The 14015-nt window shown below is 42.9% G+C and overlaps 1 protein-coding gene across 4 annotated transcripts in view; it reads left to right on the top strand.

Moving 5' to 3' along the window:
- Positions 1–13616, top strand: part of LOC139577110 (ankyrin repeat domain-containing protein 13A-like) — a 33686-nt gene extending 20070 nt beyond the window's left edge. For 3 of the 4 annotated variants that reach the window (XM_071403934.1, XM_071403936.1, XM_071403937.1), the window contains 13 exons: positions 774–898; positions 1004–1049; positions 1147–1290; positions 1431–1620; positions 4292–4358; positions 6362–6443; positions 6749–6810; positions 7020–7150; positions 7571–7728; positions 8089–8226; positions 9653–9825; positions 10074–10138; positions 10996–13616. In XM_071403934.1, coding sequence (XP_071260035.1) covers positions 774–898; positions 1004–1049; positions 1147–1290; positions 1431–1620; positions 4292–4358; positions 6362–6443; positions 6749–6810; positions 7020–7150; positions 7571–7728; positions 8089–8226; positions 9653–9825; positions 10074–10138; positions 10996–11200 — 1586 coding nt within the window. In that variant the 3' untranslated portion in view covers positions 11201–13616. The remainder of the gene's footprint in view (positions 1–773; positions 899–1003; positions 1050–1146; positions 1291–1430; positions 1621–4291; positions 4359–6361; positions 6444–6748; positions 6811–7019; positions 7151–7570; positions 7729–8088; positions 8227–9652; positions 9826–10073; positions 10139–10995) is intronic. The other variant, XM_071403935.1, reaches the window with a different exon arrangement.
- The last annotated feature ends 399 nt before the right edge of the window (positions 13617–14015 follow it).

The raw sequence follows: 14015 nt of genomic DNA, 5'->3' as shown, positions 1-14015 counted from the left end.
TAGTGGCAGGTCATTAGTAAAGATTGAAAAAAGTAAGGGGCCTAGACAGCTTCCCTAGGGAATGCTTGACTCTACCTGGATTATGTTAGAGATTATGTTAGAAGCTTCCATTAATGAACCCCTTCTGTGTTCTGTAAGACAGGTAACTCTCGATCCACAATATAGCAGGGAATGTAAAGCCATAACACCTATGTTTTTCCAGCAGCAGATTATGATCGATAAATTCAAAAGCTGTACTGATGTCTAACAAAACAGCTCCCACAATATTTTTTATTATCAATTTCTCTCAGCCAATCAGTCATTTGTGTAAGTGCCGTACATGTTGAATGCCCTTCCCCATAATCGTGCTAAAAATCATCTGTTGTTAATTTGTTTACTGTGAAATAGCATTGTATCTGGTCAAACACAGTTTACTAAGGGTTGGTAATAGTCTGATTGGTCGGCTTTTTGAACCTGTAAAGGGTTCTTTACTATTCTTAGGTAGTGGAATGACTTTTGCTTCCCTCCAGGCCTGAGGGCACACACTTTCCTGTAGGCTTAGATTGAAGAGATGGCGACTAGGAGTGGCAATATCGTCCGCTATCATCCTCAGTAATTTTCCATCTAAGTTGTCAGACCCAGGTGGCTTGTCATTGTTGATAGACAACAATAATTATTTCACCTCTTCCACACTCACTTGGCCAAAACAATTATTTGTTTTGAATACATTTGTCATTACAGAAGTGTGGTATATGTTTAAATTAACTTCTCATCATAAACATGTTTGTGTGTAGTGCTGCAGGAGGCGGTCAGCACTGGCGACCCAGAGATGGTTCAGCTTGTGCTCCAGAGGAGAGACTACCTCAAAGCCTCTACAGCCCTGGGAGGAGTACCTGAGCTTCTGAGCAAGATCCGCGAGGTGTTCTCTCTCTGTTTGCTCCCCTCTCTGAAATGTTTTTCACTCATACATTTAAATAAAAAAATGTAAAGCTGCAAACTCATGCCTCTTTCCAATCCCCCCCAGTCCCCAGATTTCTACATGGAAATGAAATGGGAGTTCACAAGTTGGAGTAAGTTCTAGTTGATAACCCCCCCCCCCCATTAGAATGTGCCATGTGTGGATGTTTGAGACTTTGTTGTTTATGCTGCTTTCCCATCTGTTCCCAGTCCCCCTCGTGTCCCGGGTTTGTCCCAGTGATGTGTGTCGGATCTGGAAGAGCGGAGCCAGCCTGCGCGTGGACGCCACCCTGCTGGGCTTCGAGAACATGACTTGGATCAGAGGTCGTCGGAGCTACATCTTCAGAGGAGATGGTGAGTTCCCTTTTCCCTGAGTAAGGCTTTCACACAACAGCGTTCTACTGACCACTGTTTCAGCAGGCCGTCTCATCTTTTACCTCGCCTTTTACTCTGTTGGCGTATGTTTCACAGTGTGTGCTTGTGCCCATTGGCAGATACCTGGACTGAGTTGTTGGAGGTGAACCATGACGAAGAGGTGGTGGACACGGACCGCTTTGACATCTCCCGGGAGATAGAGGATGTAACACTGGACTCCATGCAACCTGCCGAACAGGAAGTGGCCAAGCGGCTAACCACGCCCATCGTCAACACTTTTCTGGACACCAGGCACATTGCTTTTGAGAGGTAAGATTAAACCGTACTACACTTATCTTGTTTTTCTATTGTGTCATATTCAGTTGAAGTCGTAAGTTTACATACACTTAAAACTAGTCATTAAAACTAGTTTTTCAACAACTCCACAAATTTCTTGTTAACCTTTCTAGGGTAGGTGGGACGGTAGCGTCCCACCTGGTCAACATCCAGTGAAATTGCAGAGCGCGAAATTCAAAAATACTAAATTCAGATATTTAACATTCTTGAAAATATATGTGTTATACATCAAAATAAAGCTTAACTTCTTGTTAATCCAGCCGCCGTGTCAGATTTCAAAAAGGCTTTTCGGCGAAAGCAAACCATGCGATTATCTGAGGACAGCGCCCCCCATACAAACACATGAAAATCATATTTCAACCAGGCAGGTGCGACACAAAAGTCAGAAATAGCGATGTAAAAAATGCCTTTGATGATCTTCTTCTGTTGGCACTCCAAAAGGTCCCAGTTAAATCACAAATGGTCCTTTTGTTCGATAATGTCCTTCTTTATATCCATAAAATCTCAGTTTAGCTGGTGTGCTTCAGTCAATAATCCACCCATTTTCTCTCCATCAAAATGCATACAAAATGAATCCCAAACGTTACTAATAAACTTTTGCAAACAACGTTTATAATCAAACCTTAGGTATCCTAATATGCAAATAAACTATACAATTTAAGACGGAGAATCGTTATTGTCTTTACCGGAGAAAAATACCAAAGAACGTGCATTCTTCCACGCGCTTGGAAACACTACAGCCAAAATGGAAGCCACCTAGAAAAACTACAATTTCTGGGTCATTTTTCCAAAAACCAGCCTGAAACTCTTTCTAAAGACTGTTGACATCTGGTGGAAGCCCTAGGAACTGCAATCTGGGAGGACTTGGCGTTATAATTAAAGTAATAGCCATTGAAAAAAGTGGTAAGCAGACTTTTTTTGGGGGGTGGTGGTTTGTCCTCGGGGTTTCGCCTTCCATATCAGTTCTGTTATACTCACAGGCATTATTTTAACAGTTTTAGAAACTTTAGAATGTTTTCTATACAAATCTACCAATTATATGCATATCCTAGCTTCCGGGCCTGAGTAACAGGCAGTTTACTTTGGGCACGCTTTTCATCCGGATGTCAAAATACTGCCCCCTACCCCAGAGAGGTTTAACAAACTTTGGCAAGTCGGTTAAGACATCTACTTTGTGCATGACACAATACATTTTTCCAACAATTGTTTACAGACAGATTATTTCACTTATAATTCACTGTATCACAATTCCAGTGGGTCAGAAGTTTACATACACTAAGTTGACTGTGCCTCTAAACAGCTTGGACAATTCCAGAAAGGATGTCATTGCATTAGAAGCTTCTGATAGGCAAATTGACATCATTTGAGTCAATTGCAGGTGTCAATTGTAGACCTCCACAAGTCTGTTTCATCCTTGGGAGCAATTTCCAAACGCCTGAAGGTACCACGTTCATCTGTACAAACAATAGTACGCAAGTATACGCAGCCGTCATACCGCTCAGGAAGGAGACGTGTTCTGTCTCCTAGAGATGAACGTACTTTGGTGCGAAAAGTGCAAATCAATCCCAGAACAACAGCAAAGGACCTTGTGAAGATGCTGGAGGAAACAGGTACAAAAGCTTCTATATCCACAGTAAAACGAGTCCTATATCGACATAACCTGAAAGGCTGCTCAGCAAGGAAAAAGCCACTGCTCCAAAACCGCCATAAAAAAGCCAGACTACGGTTTGCAACTGCACATGGGGACAAAGATTGTACTTTTTGGAGAAATGTCCTCTGGTGTGATGAAACAAAAATAGAACTGTTTGGCCATAATGACCATCGTTATGTTTGGAGGGAAAATGGGGAGGCTTGCAAGCTGAAGAACACCATCCCAACCGTGAAGCACAGGGTTGGCAGCATCATGTTGTGGGGGTGCTTTTCTGCAGGAGGGACTGGTGCACTTCACAAAAGAGATGGCATCATGAAGGAGGAAAATTATGTAGATATATTGAAGCAACATCTCAAGACAGTCAGGAAGTTATAAATGGTCGCAAATGGGTCTTCCAAATGGACAATGACCCCAAGCATACTTCCAAAGTTGTGGCAAAATGGCTTAAGGACAACAAAGACAAGGTATTGGAGTGACCATCATAAAGCCCTGACCTCAACCTATAGAAAATGTGTGGGAAGAACTGAAAAAGCTTGTGCGAGCAAGGAGGCCTACAAACCTGACTCAGTTACACCAGCTCTGTCAGGAGGAATGGGCCAAAATTCACCCAACTTATTGTGGGAAGCTTGTGGAAGGCTACCCAAAACGTTTGACCCAAGTTAAACAATTTAAAGGCATTGCTACCAAATACTAATTGAGTGTATGTAAACTTCTGACCCACTGGGAATGTGATGAAAGAAATAAAAGCTGAAATTATTAAATCTCTACTATTATTCTGACATTTGACATTTTTTAAATAAAGTGGTGATCCTAACTGACCTAAGACGGGGAATTTCTACTAGGATTAAATGTCAGGAATTGTGAAGAACTGAGTTTAAATGTATTTGGCTAAGGTGTATGTAAACTTTCGACTTCAACTGTAAGTCTTTGTTGAAGGACAAGTAAACTTGTACAGGGTTTTATAGTAACAGGACTCCAAATTGTTTTCCACAGAAATAAGTCTGGGATTTGGGGTTGGAGGAGTGACAAAACGGAAGTTGTCAGTGGTTTCGAGGCTAAGGTTTGTGCATTTATTATAACATTCTTGCCCTGTTAATGTTTAATTATTTTGTTGCTTGTCTAGGTTTACTGACCTTACACAAGTCCCTTTCTTTAAAGCTGCAATCAAATCAAATCAAACTATTTGTCACATGCGCCGAATACAAGTGTAGACTTTACAGTGAAATGCTTACTTACAACCCCTTAACCAGCAGTGCAGTTCAAGAAGAGTTAAGAAATGATTTACCAAATAGACTAAAATAAAAAGTAATAAGAAAAAGTAACACAATAAGAAAAACAATAACGAGGTTATATACATGGGACACCGGTACCGAGTCAGTGTGCGGGTGTACCAGTTAGTTTAGGTAATTTGTACATGTAGGTGGGTGTGAAGTGACTATGCATAGATAATGAACAGCGAGTATCAGCAGTGTACAAAAGGGAGGGGGGGTCAATGTAAATTGTCCGGTGGGATTTTATTAATTGTTCAGCAGTCTTATGGCTTGGGGGTAGAAGCTGTTGAGGAGCCTTTTTGTCTTAGACTTGGCGCTCCGGTACCACTTGCCATGCGGTAGCAGAGAAAACAGTCTAGAACTTGGGTGACTGGAGTCTCTGACAATTTTATAGGCTTTCCTCTGACACCACCTATTGTATAGGTCCTGGATGGCAGGAAGCTTGGCCCCAGTGATGTACTGGGCTGTTCGCACTAGCCTCTGTAGCGCTTTATGGTCAGATGCCGAGCAGTTGCCATACCAGGATGCTCTCAATGGTGCAGCTGTAAAACCTTTTGAGGATCTGAGAACCCATGCCAAATCTTTTCAGTCACCTGAGGGGGAGAAGGTTTTGTTGTAGCCTCTTCACGACTGTTTTGGTATGTTTGGACCATGATAACTCGTTGGTGATGTGGACACCAAGGAACTTGAAACTCTCAACCCGCTCCACTACAGCCCTGTCGATGTTAATGGGGGCCTGTTTGGCCCGCCTTTTCCTGTAGTACACGATCAGCTCCTTTTGTCTTGCTCGTATTGAGGGAGAGGTTGTTGTCCTGGCACCACACTGCCATGTCTCTGACCTCCTCCCTATAGGCCATCTCATCGTTGTCGGTGATCAGGCCTACCACTGTTGTTTCGTCAGCAAACTTAATGATGGTGTTGGAGTCGTGTTTGGCCACACAGTCGTGGGTGAACAGGGAATACAGGAGGGGATTAAGTACACACCCCTGAGGGGACCCAGTGTTAAGGATCAGTGTGGCAGACGTGTTGTTGCCTACTCTTAGCACCTGGGGGCGGCCTGTCAGGAAGTCCAGGATCCAGATGCAGAGGGAGGTGTTTAGTCCCAGAGTCCTTAGCTTAGTGATGAGCTTTGTGGGCACTATGGTGTTGAACGCTGAGCTGTAGTCAATGAACAGAATTCTCACATAGGTGTTCCTTTTGTCCAGGTGAGAAAGGGCAGTGTGGAGTGCGATTGGGATTGCATCATCTGTGGATCTGTTGGGGCGGTATGCGAATTGGAGTGGGTCTAGGGTGTCCGGGAGGATGCTGTTGATCAGCAGTAGAAACAATAACAAAGCATATTCCCCACCCCTGTTTTGGTAAAAGGCTGAGGGATGGTGCTGGAGAAATGTAACCGGATCTCAAATTCATAGACCAAGCTATAGATGTGTTGGACTGACCATCCATGATATAAAAATTATAGTTTTAACAATGTTTTGGGGCTATATAGTGTTTGTTTACATTTAAACATGTGAGTAAAACAAGCTTATACTTTGGGTTCTGATGGGGTACGACAGTTGAACTACGCTCATTAGTCATTTTAAAGTTATATTCTTCAAGAGTCAATGGGTACATATCATTAATTTACAAATCCCAAAATTGATGTAGCAACTGCTGATTGCCCCTTTAATTTGACAATATCTACAGTAGATTGACAGCTTTTTTAAAGGGTCAGTAGTGTTATTTCCTAGTAGCAGTAAAGGGAAGAATAGTATGCTGTATACTGCATGAGTTGTTTTTCTTTTCATTGCAGGTTTTCACTGTGAACAATGTAAACGTGGTGATCCGGACGAGGACAGAGCATCTCACCGATGAGGAGAAAGCTAGAATAAAAAGTAAGCACTCTATAATTCCTCTAGGTGGAGGTAGAGAGACATAACAACAGTTAGTTTGTGTCTGAAATGGCACCCTATCCCTATTAAGTGCACTACTTCTGGTCTACGAGAGATGGTCCTCATCTCAATGTTTAATAAGCTGCGTCTTTAGTCCCAGTGTTACGTCAGCTACACTGTCACAGTTATAATAACCCAGAGAGAGTACACAGATCCAAAATGGCCTGGCTCAGTTTAGGAGCAGACTTGTTGGAGACCTGCGCTGTGTCTGACACCATAACGCATTGTCTCTTTTTTTTGTCTTCTAGGTGAGAGGAATGTTCTGGAGTCTCTTCTTGGGACTGTGGAGCAGCAGATAAGCGCTCAAGGGGTAAGAGATCAGTAGACCAGGATTTGAGGTTATGGAGGATTATCTCATCTAATTGTTTTATTACTTAGCTACATAAACAGAATTTTACTTGCATTTTTGACTTCAATAAGAATGCTTCGTCTTGGTTCATGTTGGCTTCAATGAGAACACTCAACTTGGTTTGTAATGGGTTCAATAAAAACGCTAAACTCTGTTCATATTGTGGATAGGACCTCACTCTGGAGTACGCAACACCCACCAACCCCACCGCCATCACACCAGAGGAGTACTTTGACCCTGAGTTTGACCTTGAAGACAGAGACATTGGCCGGCCCATTGAACTCACCACCCGAACCCAGAAGTAAGAAAATGATGCTGCAAAGCAACAGAGAGAACAAGGCTTTTTCATCAGTATTCATGTCATCAGAAGTCTTGATTGTTTTTATAATGGTTTCCCTCAGTTCATATAAAGGTGTTGGTGTCTAGGTTTTAGCATAAGGGTGGTTGTATTGAGATGGGACTACATTGCAGTTCAGTTGAACTACAAATCATCAGATCTACAAATCACCCTGCATCCCAAATAACTACTCATGATGTGATTAAGATTAGTCATTGTTCACCTCCCCTTGCTCAAACTGATTCTTAGGCACCAAACCAAAAAAAACAGACTGAAACAGGGAGAGACGACCTGAACTTGTCCAATAAGACACATGTTTTTGTTTTCCGTTGCAAAAAGTATTGCTACGGTGTGCACTAATGAATATGACCCTGATATGTCCAGGTTCAAGGGCACATTGTGGATGAGCGAGGAACACCCTCTCTCCCTGGTGGAGCAGGTCACCCCTATCATCGATCTCATGGCCCGGACCAGCAGCCACTTCGCCCGGCTACGGGATTTTGTCACCCTCAAGTTCCCTCCGGGGTTCCCTGTAAAAATAGGTACAGTTACTCCTCTGTGGAAGAGTAAAGAAATGAGAATGTTTACACAAAATGCTTGTGTGACTTAGCTCATTCAAACACTAAAGATCTGGGGCCTACTGAATCGAGCATCTCAGAGGAGTGCTGATCTAGGATCAGGCACCCCCGTTCATGTAATCTTATTCTATGTGAACTATAAAGCAGAACTGACTCTAAATCAGCACTCATACTCTGACACGCTTGATAAATACTTAGCTCTGATTGAGAAAAACTGCACACACATATTCACCAAGTACCACTATGAAAGGCTCACCATAGAGGCATTTGCTTTTAAATAACGGGATGCATAAAGGTTATCCGTCTTTGTTTCCGCTCACACAGAGATTCCCCTGTTCCACGTGCTCAACGCTCGTATTTCATTTGGTGGTGTCAACAAATGCAGTACGTGCGAACCCCTGGACACGCCACCCTCGGCTACCACGCCCACACCCTCGGAGGAGGACGGCAGTGAAGATGCAGGTAGGCACACTCATTCCGCTGACCTGGGTGAAGTGACCGCGGCATTCATTCCCATGGGTTATTATGAACACATCTCTCAAATTAATTTCTTCAGTTGCTTCTGACAGCTGAACAACAAATATGAATGTTTGGCGGCAGGCAGCCTAGCGGTTAACCTCTCTGGCACCAGTGGGACGGTAGCGTCCCACCTCGACAACAGCAAGTGAAATTGCAGGGCGCCAAATTCAAAACAACAGAAATCCCATAATTAAAATTCCTCAAACATACAAGTATTATACACCATTTTAAAGATAAACTTCTTGTAAATCCAACCACATTGTCCAATTTCAAAAAGACTTTACGGTGAAAGCACACCACGCGATTATGTTAGGTCAGCGCCTAGTCACAGAAAACCATACAGCCATTTTCCGGCCAAGGAGAGGTGTCACAAAAGTCAGAAATAGCGTTAAAATGAATCACTTACCTTTGATGATCTTCATCTGGTGGCACTCCCAGGTCTCCATGTTAGACTATAAATGTTTGTTTTGTTCGATAAACTCCCTCTTTATGTCCAAAAACCTCCATTTTGTTGGTGCGTTTAGTCCAGTAATCCAAAGGCACAATGCGCGCTCTCAACATTCAGACGAAGAGTACAATAAAAGTTTGTAGAAACATGTGAAACGATGTTTAAAATCAATCCTCAGGTTGTTTTTGTCATAAATAATCAATAATATTTCAACCGGACAAAAGCTTCGTCAATAGAAAAGGAGAAACAAGAAAGGCGTGCTCCCAATCACGCGCTGGACTCATGTCTTGAAATTTCCACTGTCCACTCATTGAAAGTGCTGTATCTCCCTCATTTTTCAGAGTAAAAGCCTGAAACAATGCCTAAAGACTGGCCTCGTGTAGAAGAAGCCATAGAGATCGTGAACTGGGTCCTATGTCTTTGTATGGTGGATAGGCTTTCAATGGAAAAACAGCCTTTCAAAATAATAGTATTTCCTGGATGGATTTTCATCAGGTTTTCACCTGCCATATCAGTTCTGTTATACTCAGACATTATTTTAACAGTTTTGGAAACTTTAGAGTGTTTTCTATCCAAATCTACTAATTATATGCATATCCTAGCTTCTGGGCCTGAGTAGCAGGCAGTTTAATTTGGGCACGCTTTTCATCCAAAATTCCGAATGCTGCCCCCTACCCTAGTGAAGTTTTAAGAGCGTTGGCCCAGTAACCGAAAGTTTGCTGGTTCGAATCCCAAAGCCGACTAGGTGAAAACTTTGATGTGTCCTTGTGCAATGCACTTAACCCTAATTGCTTCTGTAAGTCGCTCTGGATAAGAGTGTCTGCTAAATTTATGTAAATATATCCATATAAATTTCATTAGAAATGTCAATATTGACAGCTTACCAATAATAACAACATTCTCTATTTCTGTTCCCTCCAGTTCCCCCTCTATTCCAAGTGTGTCCCTCTGTATTTGAGGTGCCTGCACACTACCGCCACAGAGGAGGAGGGGGCAGCCGCCGTCACATGCCCGTATCCAACCACGACGAGGAGCTACTGCAGTACGCCATCCACCAGAGTCTGCTGGAGTCCGGTGGTGGAGACCCGGGACAGGTCTGAGACGCCACACACACACACACGCCACACACACTCCTCGTCAGGTCCTCTTGCTCTCACTGACTCCTCCGCCTCACTTCTCATGTTTTTGACCTGGGGTCTGTGTCTGTTCAGGAGGCCACAATATTACAAAACAGATTGTGTAGAACTGATATTATAGGGAATTATGTCCGTTACATTTATACCAGTTCTATCTGCGACGTGCCAAGCATTTTACCTACGCCACCCTTTATTTTGTCCTCTAGGAAGTGACCTGGGAAGATGCCAATGGGGACCTCACGGACCCTATGCTCAGTAGCCAGAGTGACAGGTAAATCAAATTGTATTGGTTGTGTACACATATTTTTCTCATGCTGCTGCTGGTGCAGCGAAATGCTTATGTTTCTAGCTCCAACAGTGCCGTATACCTAACAATATAAAATAATACACACAAATCCACAAAATACAAAGAAAGAAATTAAGAAATATTAGAACGAGGTGTGTGTGTGTGTGTGTGTGTGTGTGTGTGTGTGTGTGTGTGTGTGTGTGTGTGTGTGTGTGTGTGTGTGTGTGTGTGTGTGTGTGTGTGTGTGTGTGTGTGTGTGTGTGTGTGTGTGGAAAGTATGGACAGTATATGAATAGAAAAGGTTTGTACAGCAGTAGTTATATAGGATGAGCCACCACTAGAATACAGTATATACATATAAAGTGGGTAAAAAAGTATGTAAACATTATTAAAGTGACCAGTGTTCCATGAGTCTTTACATAGGGCAGCAGTCTCTAAGGTGCAGGGTAGAGTACCGGGTGGTAGCCAGGTAGTAACAGTGACTAAGTTCAGGGCAGTTATTCACAAAGTATTCATGCACATCATTGGCTACACTATTCACTTTTGCCCAAAGTGGCTTTCAATTAGCACGTATATTTAGAATATAACCCACGGGCCCATGTTTTGGGAATCAAACCCACAGATCTGGTATTGCAAGCACGTGTCCAAACAACTTAGCATTAAAAGCATAATTTTCTCAGCTTCGCTGAGGTATGGTCGAATGGGCACTATGTGGATAGGTGCTTTTGAAAGGAAGTTGGTAGTTATTGACGTTGGACAACTGTCGTCCAGGAAAGAAACATTCCAAGCCTTTCTTCTCTTTCTGATACCAACGCCTGATCCCTCCTCCACTGTTGTTCCAGAAGCATCACAGAGGGGGCGCTGGTGGACTTGGGAGACACCACATCGAGTCCGGCCAGCTCAAGCACCTCGACCTCCAGCCCCGACGTGGACCTCCGCATGGCCATGGAGCTGTCGGCCCGGGCCCAAGCCGAGGAGGAGGGGAGGAGGAAAGAGGAAGTGGAGGAGCTGGAGAGGATATTGCAGCTCTCGCTCACAGAGAAGTAAAAAGAGGAAAATATGAGGGGGAAAAAGGGTTATTAAGACCACGCCTTGCCATACCTGCATGAACTATTTATAAATCAAGAAGCGGCCACCATCACACCCCCTCCCAATCCAACCCCCCCCCCTACTCCACTGCAATCCACCATGACACCGGCAAAACCTCCATGTAACAACATTGTCATTAACACAACCATCTGTATTTAATACTTTGATACCTATTTTTGTTTAAAAAACATGTTGCTATATTTGTATTTCTATATAACACTTAGGCTCTGTCTCAAAAGTGTACACGCTGTCAAATCCTTGATTCCTCCTGTCCTTATAAGAGTCATAGCCACTCCTCTCCCGAAGAGGAATCCATGTATTCTTTGAGATTATTTTGGGAACTGTTTCATTTCACTGGAGTGTCAGGGTTGCAACCTGTGATTTGAATTAGTTGGGTGTTGCCAAGAGTGGGTTAAACCTGTGGCAGGTAGCACAGGAGGCTGGTGAGGGTAGGACAGATGACAATAATGGCTGGAATGGAATCAAAGACAAGGAAACCATGTTTGATGTGTTTAATACCGTTCCATTGATTCCATTCCAGCCATTGCTATGAGACCGTCCTCCCCAATTAAGGTGCCACCAGCCGCTTGTGGCTGTTAGCTGTTTTAGTTGTGGCTCTGGAAGGTTGTTCTTTCAGAGCTCTGGGTCATGTCCATGAGGCACCAAACAGAAGCAAGCTGACTGAAACAGGTAGGGACTACCTGCCCTATTATGAATATGACTCTGGGAATGGAACTCCAGTGTTCACACAGCCATTTGACAGAGGTTCACAGCCACACTGAAAGATTTAATATCTCAGGGTTCCATTGTTCTACAGTTCCTTTTCTTTGAAACTATAGTGAAAGTGCAGTATATTAGTTTATTGTAGACACATCGAATGCAGTTTTCTGGTCATCGATTAGGATTTTTTCTACTTTGAACAGGATGGCATCAAACAGTATGACTTGGTGGTGCTGCCGTCCCTTTTTCTTGTTTGCCTGACACTGCATAACTTGGGTCCTTTTCAATCAAAACCTGTAATTCCTGGGAAAAGACAAAAGTAAGATTCTTCTTGTGCTGCAAGAATTCATGTTTTGTATTCGTGTTGAAATTGACACAGTGTGAAAATGAACATGATAATTCAAACATGCACAAGAAGACGGAGGTTCTTGGTTTGCACCAGAAACCAGGTGTTATTAAATTGGTTGTTATTTTGGAGGGGGTCTGTCTTGTTGGCCATCACCAATGGTCACTGAGCACCGTTAAGCATCAGCACCACGACTCAACAAAGCAATAGCAGAAGCCACTGTGCCTACCTGTGGTGGATGATAAAGTAGCATACACATGGTTCAGAGGCGCTCGCAAGCAACCAGGGTCCAAACATGGATCATTGTAGGCTATCCATTGGCGAAGACATTTTTCGTCCCTTAAATGTAGAAGAATATGGCCATCAGACCTCAAACACAACAGGGTTCTAAGGACTGCTGTTAGGGCTCTCTTTTTTTATCTTGCAACTACAGACCAACCTGTGGACTGAGTGACGTGCGAGCGATCTGAGATCAAACATGGATGCCAGCTCAGTGTACCATCATTATTTTGTACTGAAGGGAGCATTTCCTAGTCTGGGTACCAGTCAATGTCTTTGGCACATGACATAGAGTACAAAGAATGGAACGTTAGCTAAACAGAGACTGGCAACCAGGCTAAGCATTCCCCTCTCACATGTCCAATTCTAAATGGATCCCTAGACCCTACCTATGCCCTATGCTCTTGTACAGATCTGATAAGATTTGACAGGTGTATGCGATATGGTAATACGTCTACCTTTTCCTCTGATGGGCCATTTTCACCATATTGCAGATCTCCACAATAGGGCATAGTAGGGTCTAGGGATCCATTTGGGCTTAGGCTACAGACATGATTGGTTTTGGGGGGGGGGGGGGTCAGTGTTATAATGCCACTCAGGCCAGACCTACTAAAGACACCGGAGAACATTTGAAAGGTCTCATCTTTAAAGCTGTGATCAAGGGGCTTCAAAAATGTTTCCTATCCAGTGGTATTGGTGGATAAAAAAGGAATTAACCAATGTAGTTAATTACAATGATTACAACCAACAGCACTTTGGACATGTTTCTGATGCATCGCTTCGTCTGTTTTGTTTTCTGGGGGCTAGAGCTCTAAACAGCTAATGATCAAATTGCCAAACCATAGGACAGTCTCTAATGTACCAGGGTTCGCTTTGATTAGATTTCTTGGGAAAAGTCTTTGTACTGCTTTATTTGCTAGCAGGTAAGCTTATTTTTTAACATGTTCATAAGAATTTGTGAAAACATTTGTAAACTGTGATGTTGGTTTAAAAATGTTTTCTTTCTTCAATAAATGCACTTTATTTCAATTTGGGTGAACTGCGGCTGATTCTGTTACAAGTAAGTCTGCTTCTTGCTAAGATAAACGGCAGATGGCACAAACCTATTCATTGTTCAGATCACAAAAGCACAATCCTTAATTTGTTTTTCAGACAAATGCCTGCTCTGATCATTAACCATTCAATGACTAGCTGTACATATCACAGATTTTAAACACTGGATTAATATGTCACAGCAATTTCCTGTGCATTGTTTCATCAATAATCATTGGTATATACTTTATGGTTGGATTACCCTATAGGTCTATGAATTAATGGTATGTTTTGTTGGGCTAAATATAGTAACTGGCTTCATTCAAATCCTGACATCTGCTCCATGTATCCACACTGACAAATTAGAGCGTCTGAACTGTTTACAGTAATTAAATT

The sequence above is a fragment of the Salvelinus alpinus genome, chromosome 5 (genome assembly GCF_045679555.1).
Source record: "Salvelinus alpinus chromosome 5, SLU_Salpinus.1, whole genome shotgun sequence".
Lineage (NCBI taxonomy): Eukaryota > Metazoa > Chordata > Actinopteri > Salmoniformes > Salmonidae > Salvelinus > Salvelinus alpinus.
This window is presented reverse-complemented; position numbering and strand designations above follow the sequence as displayed.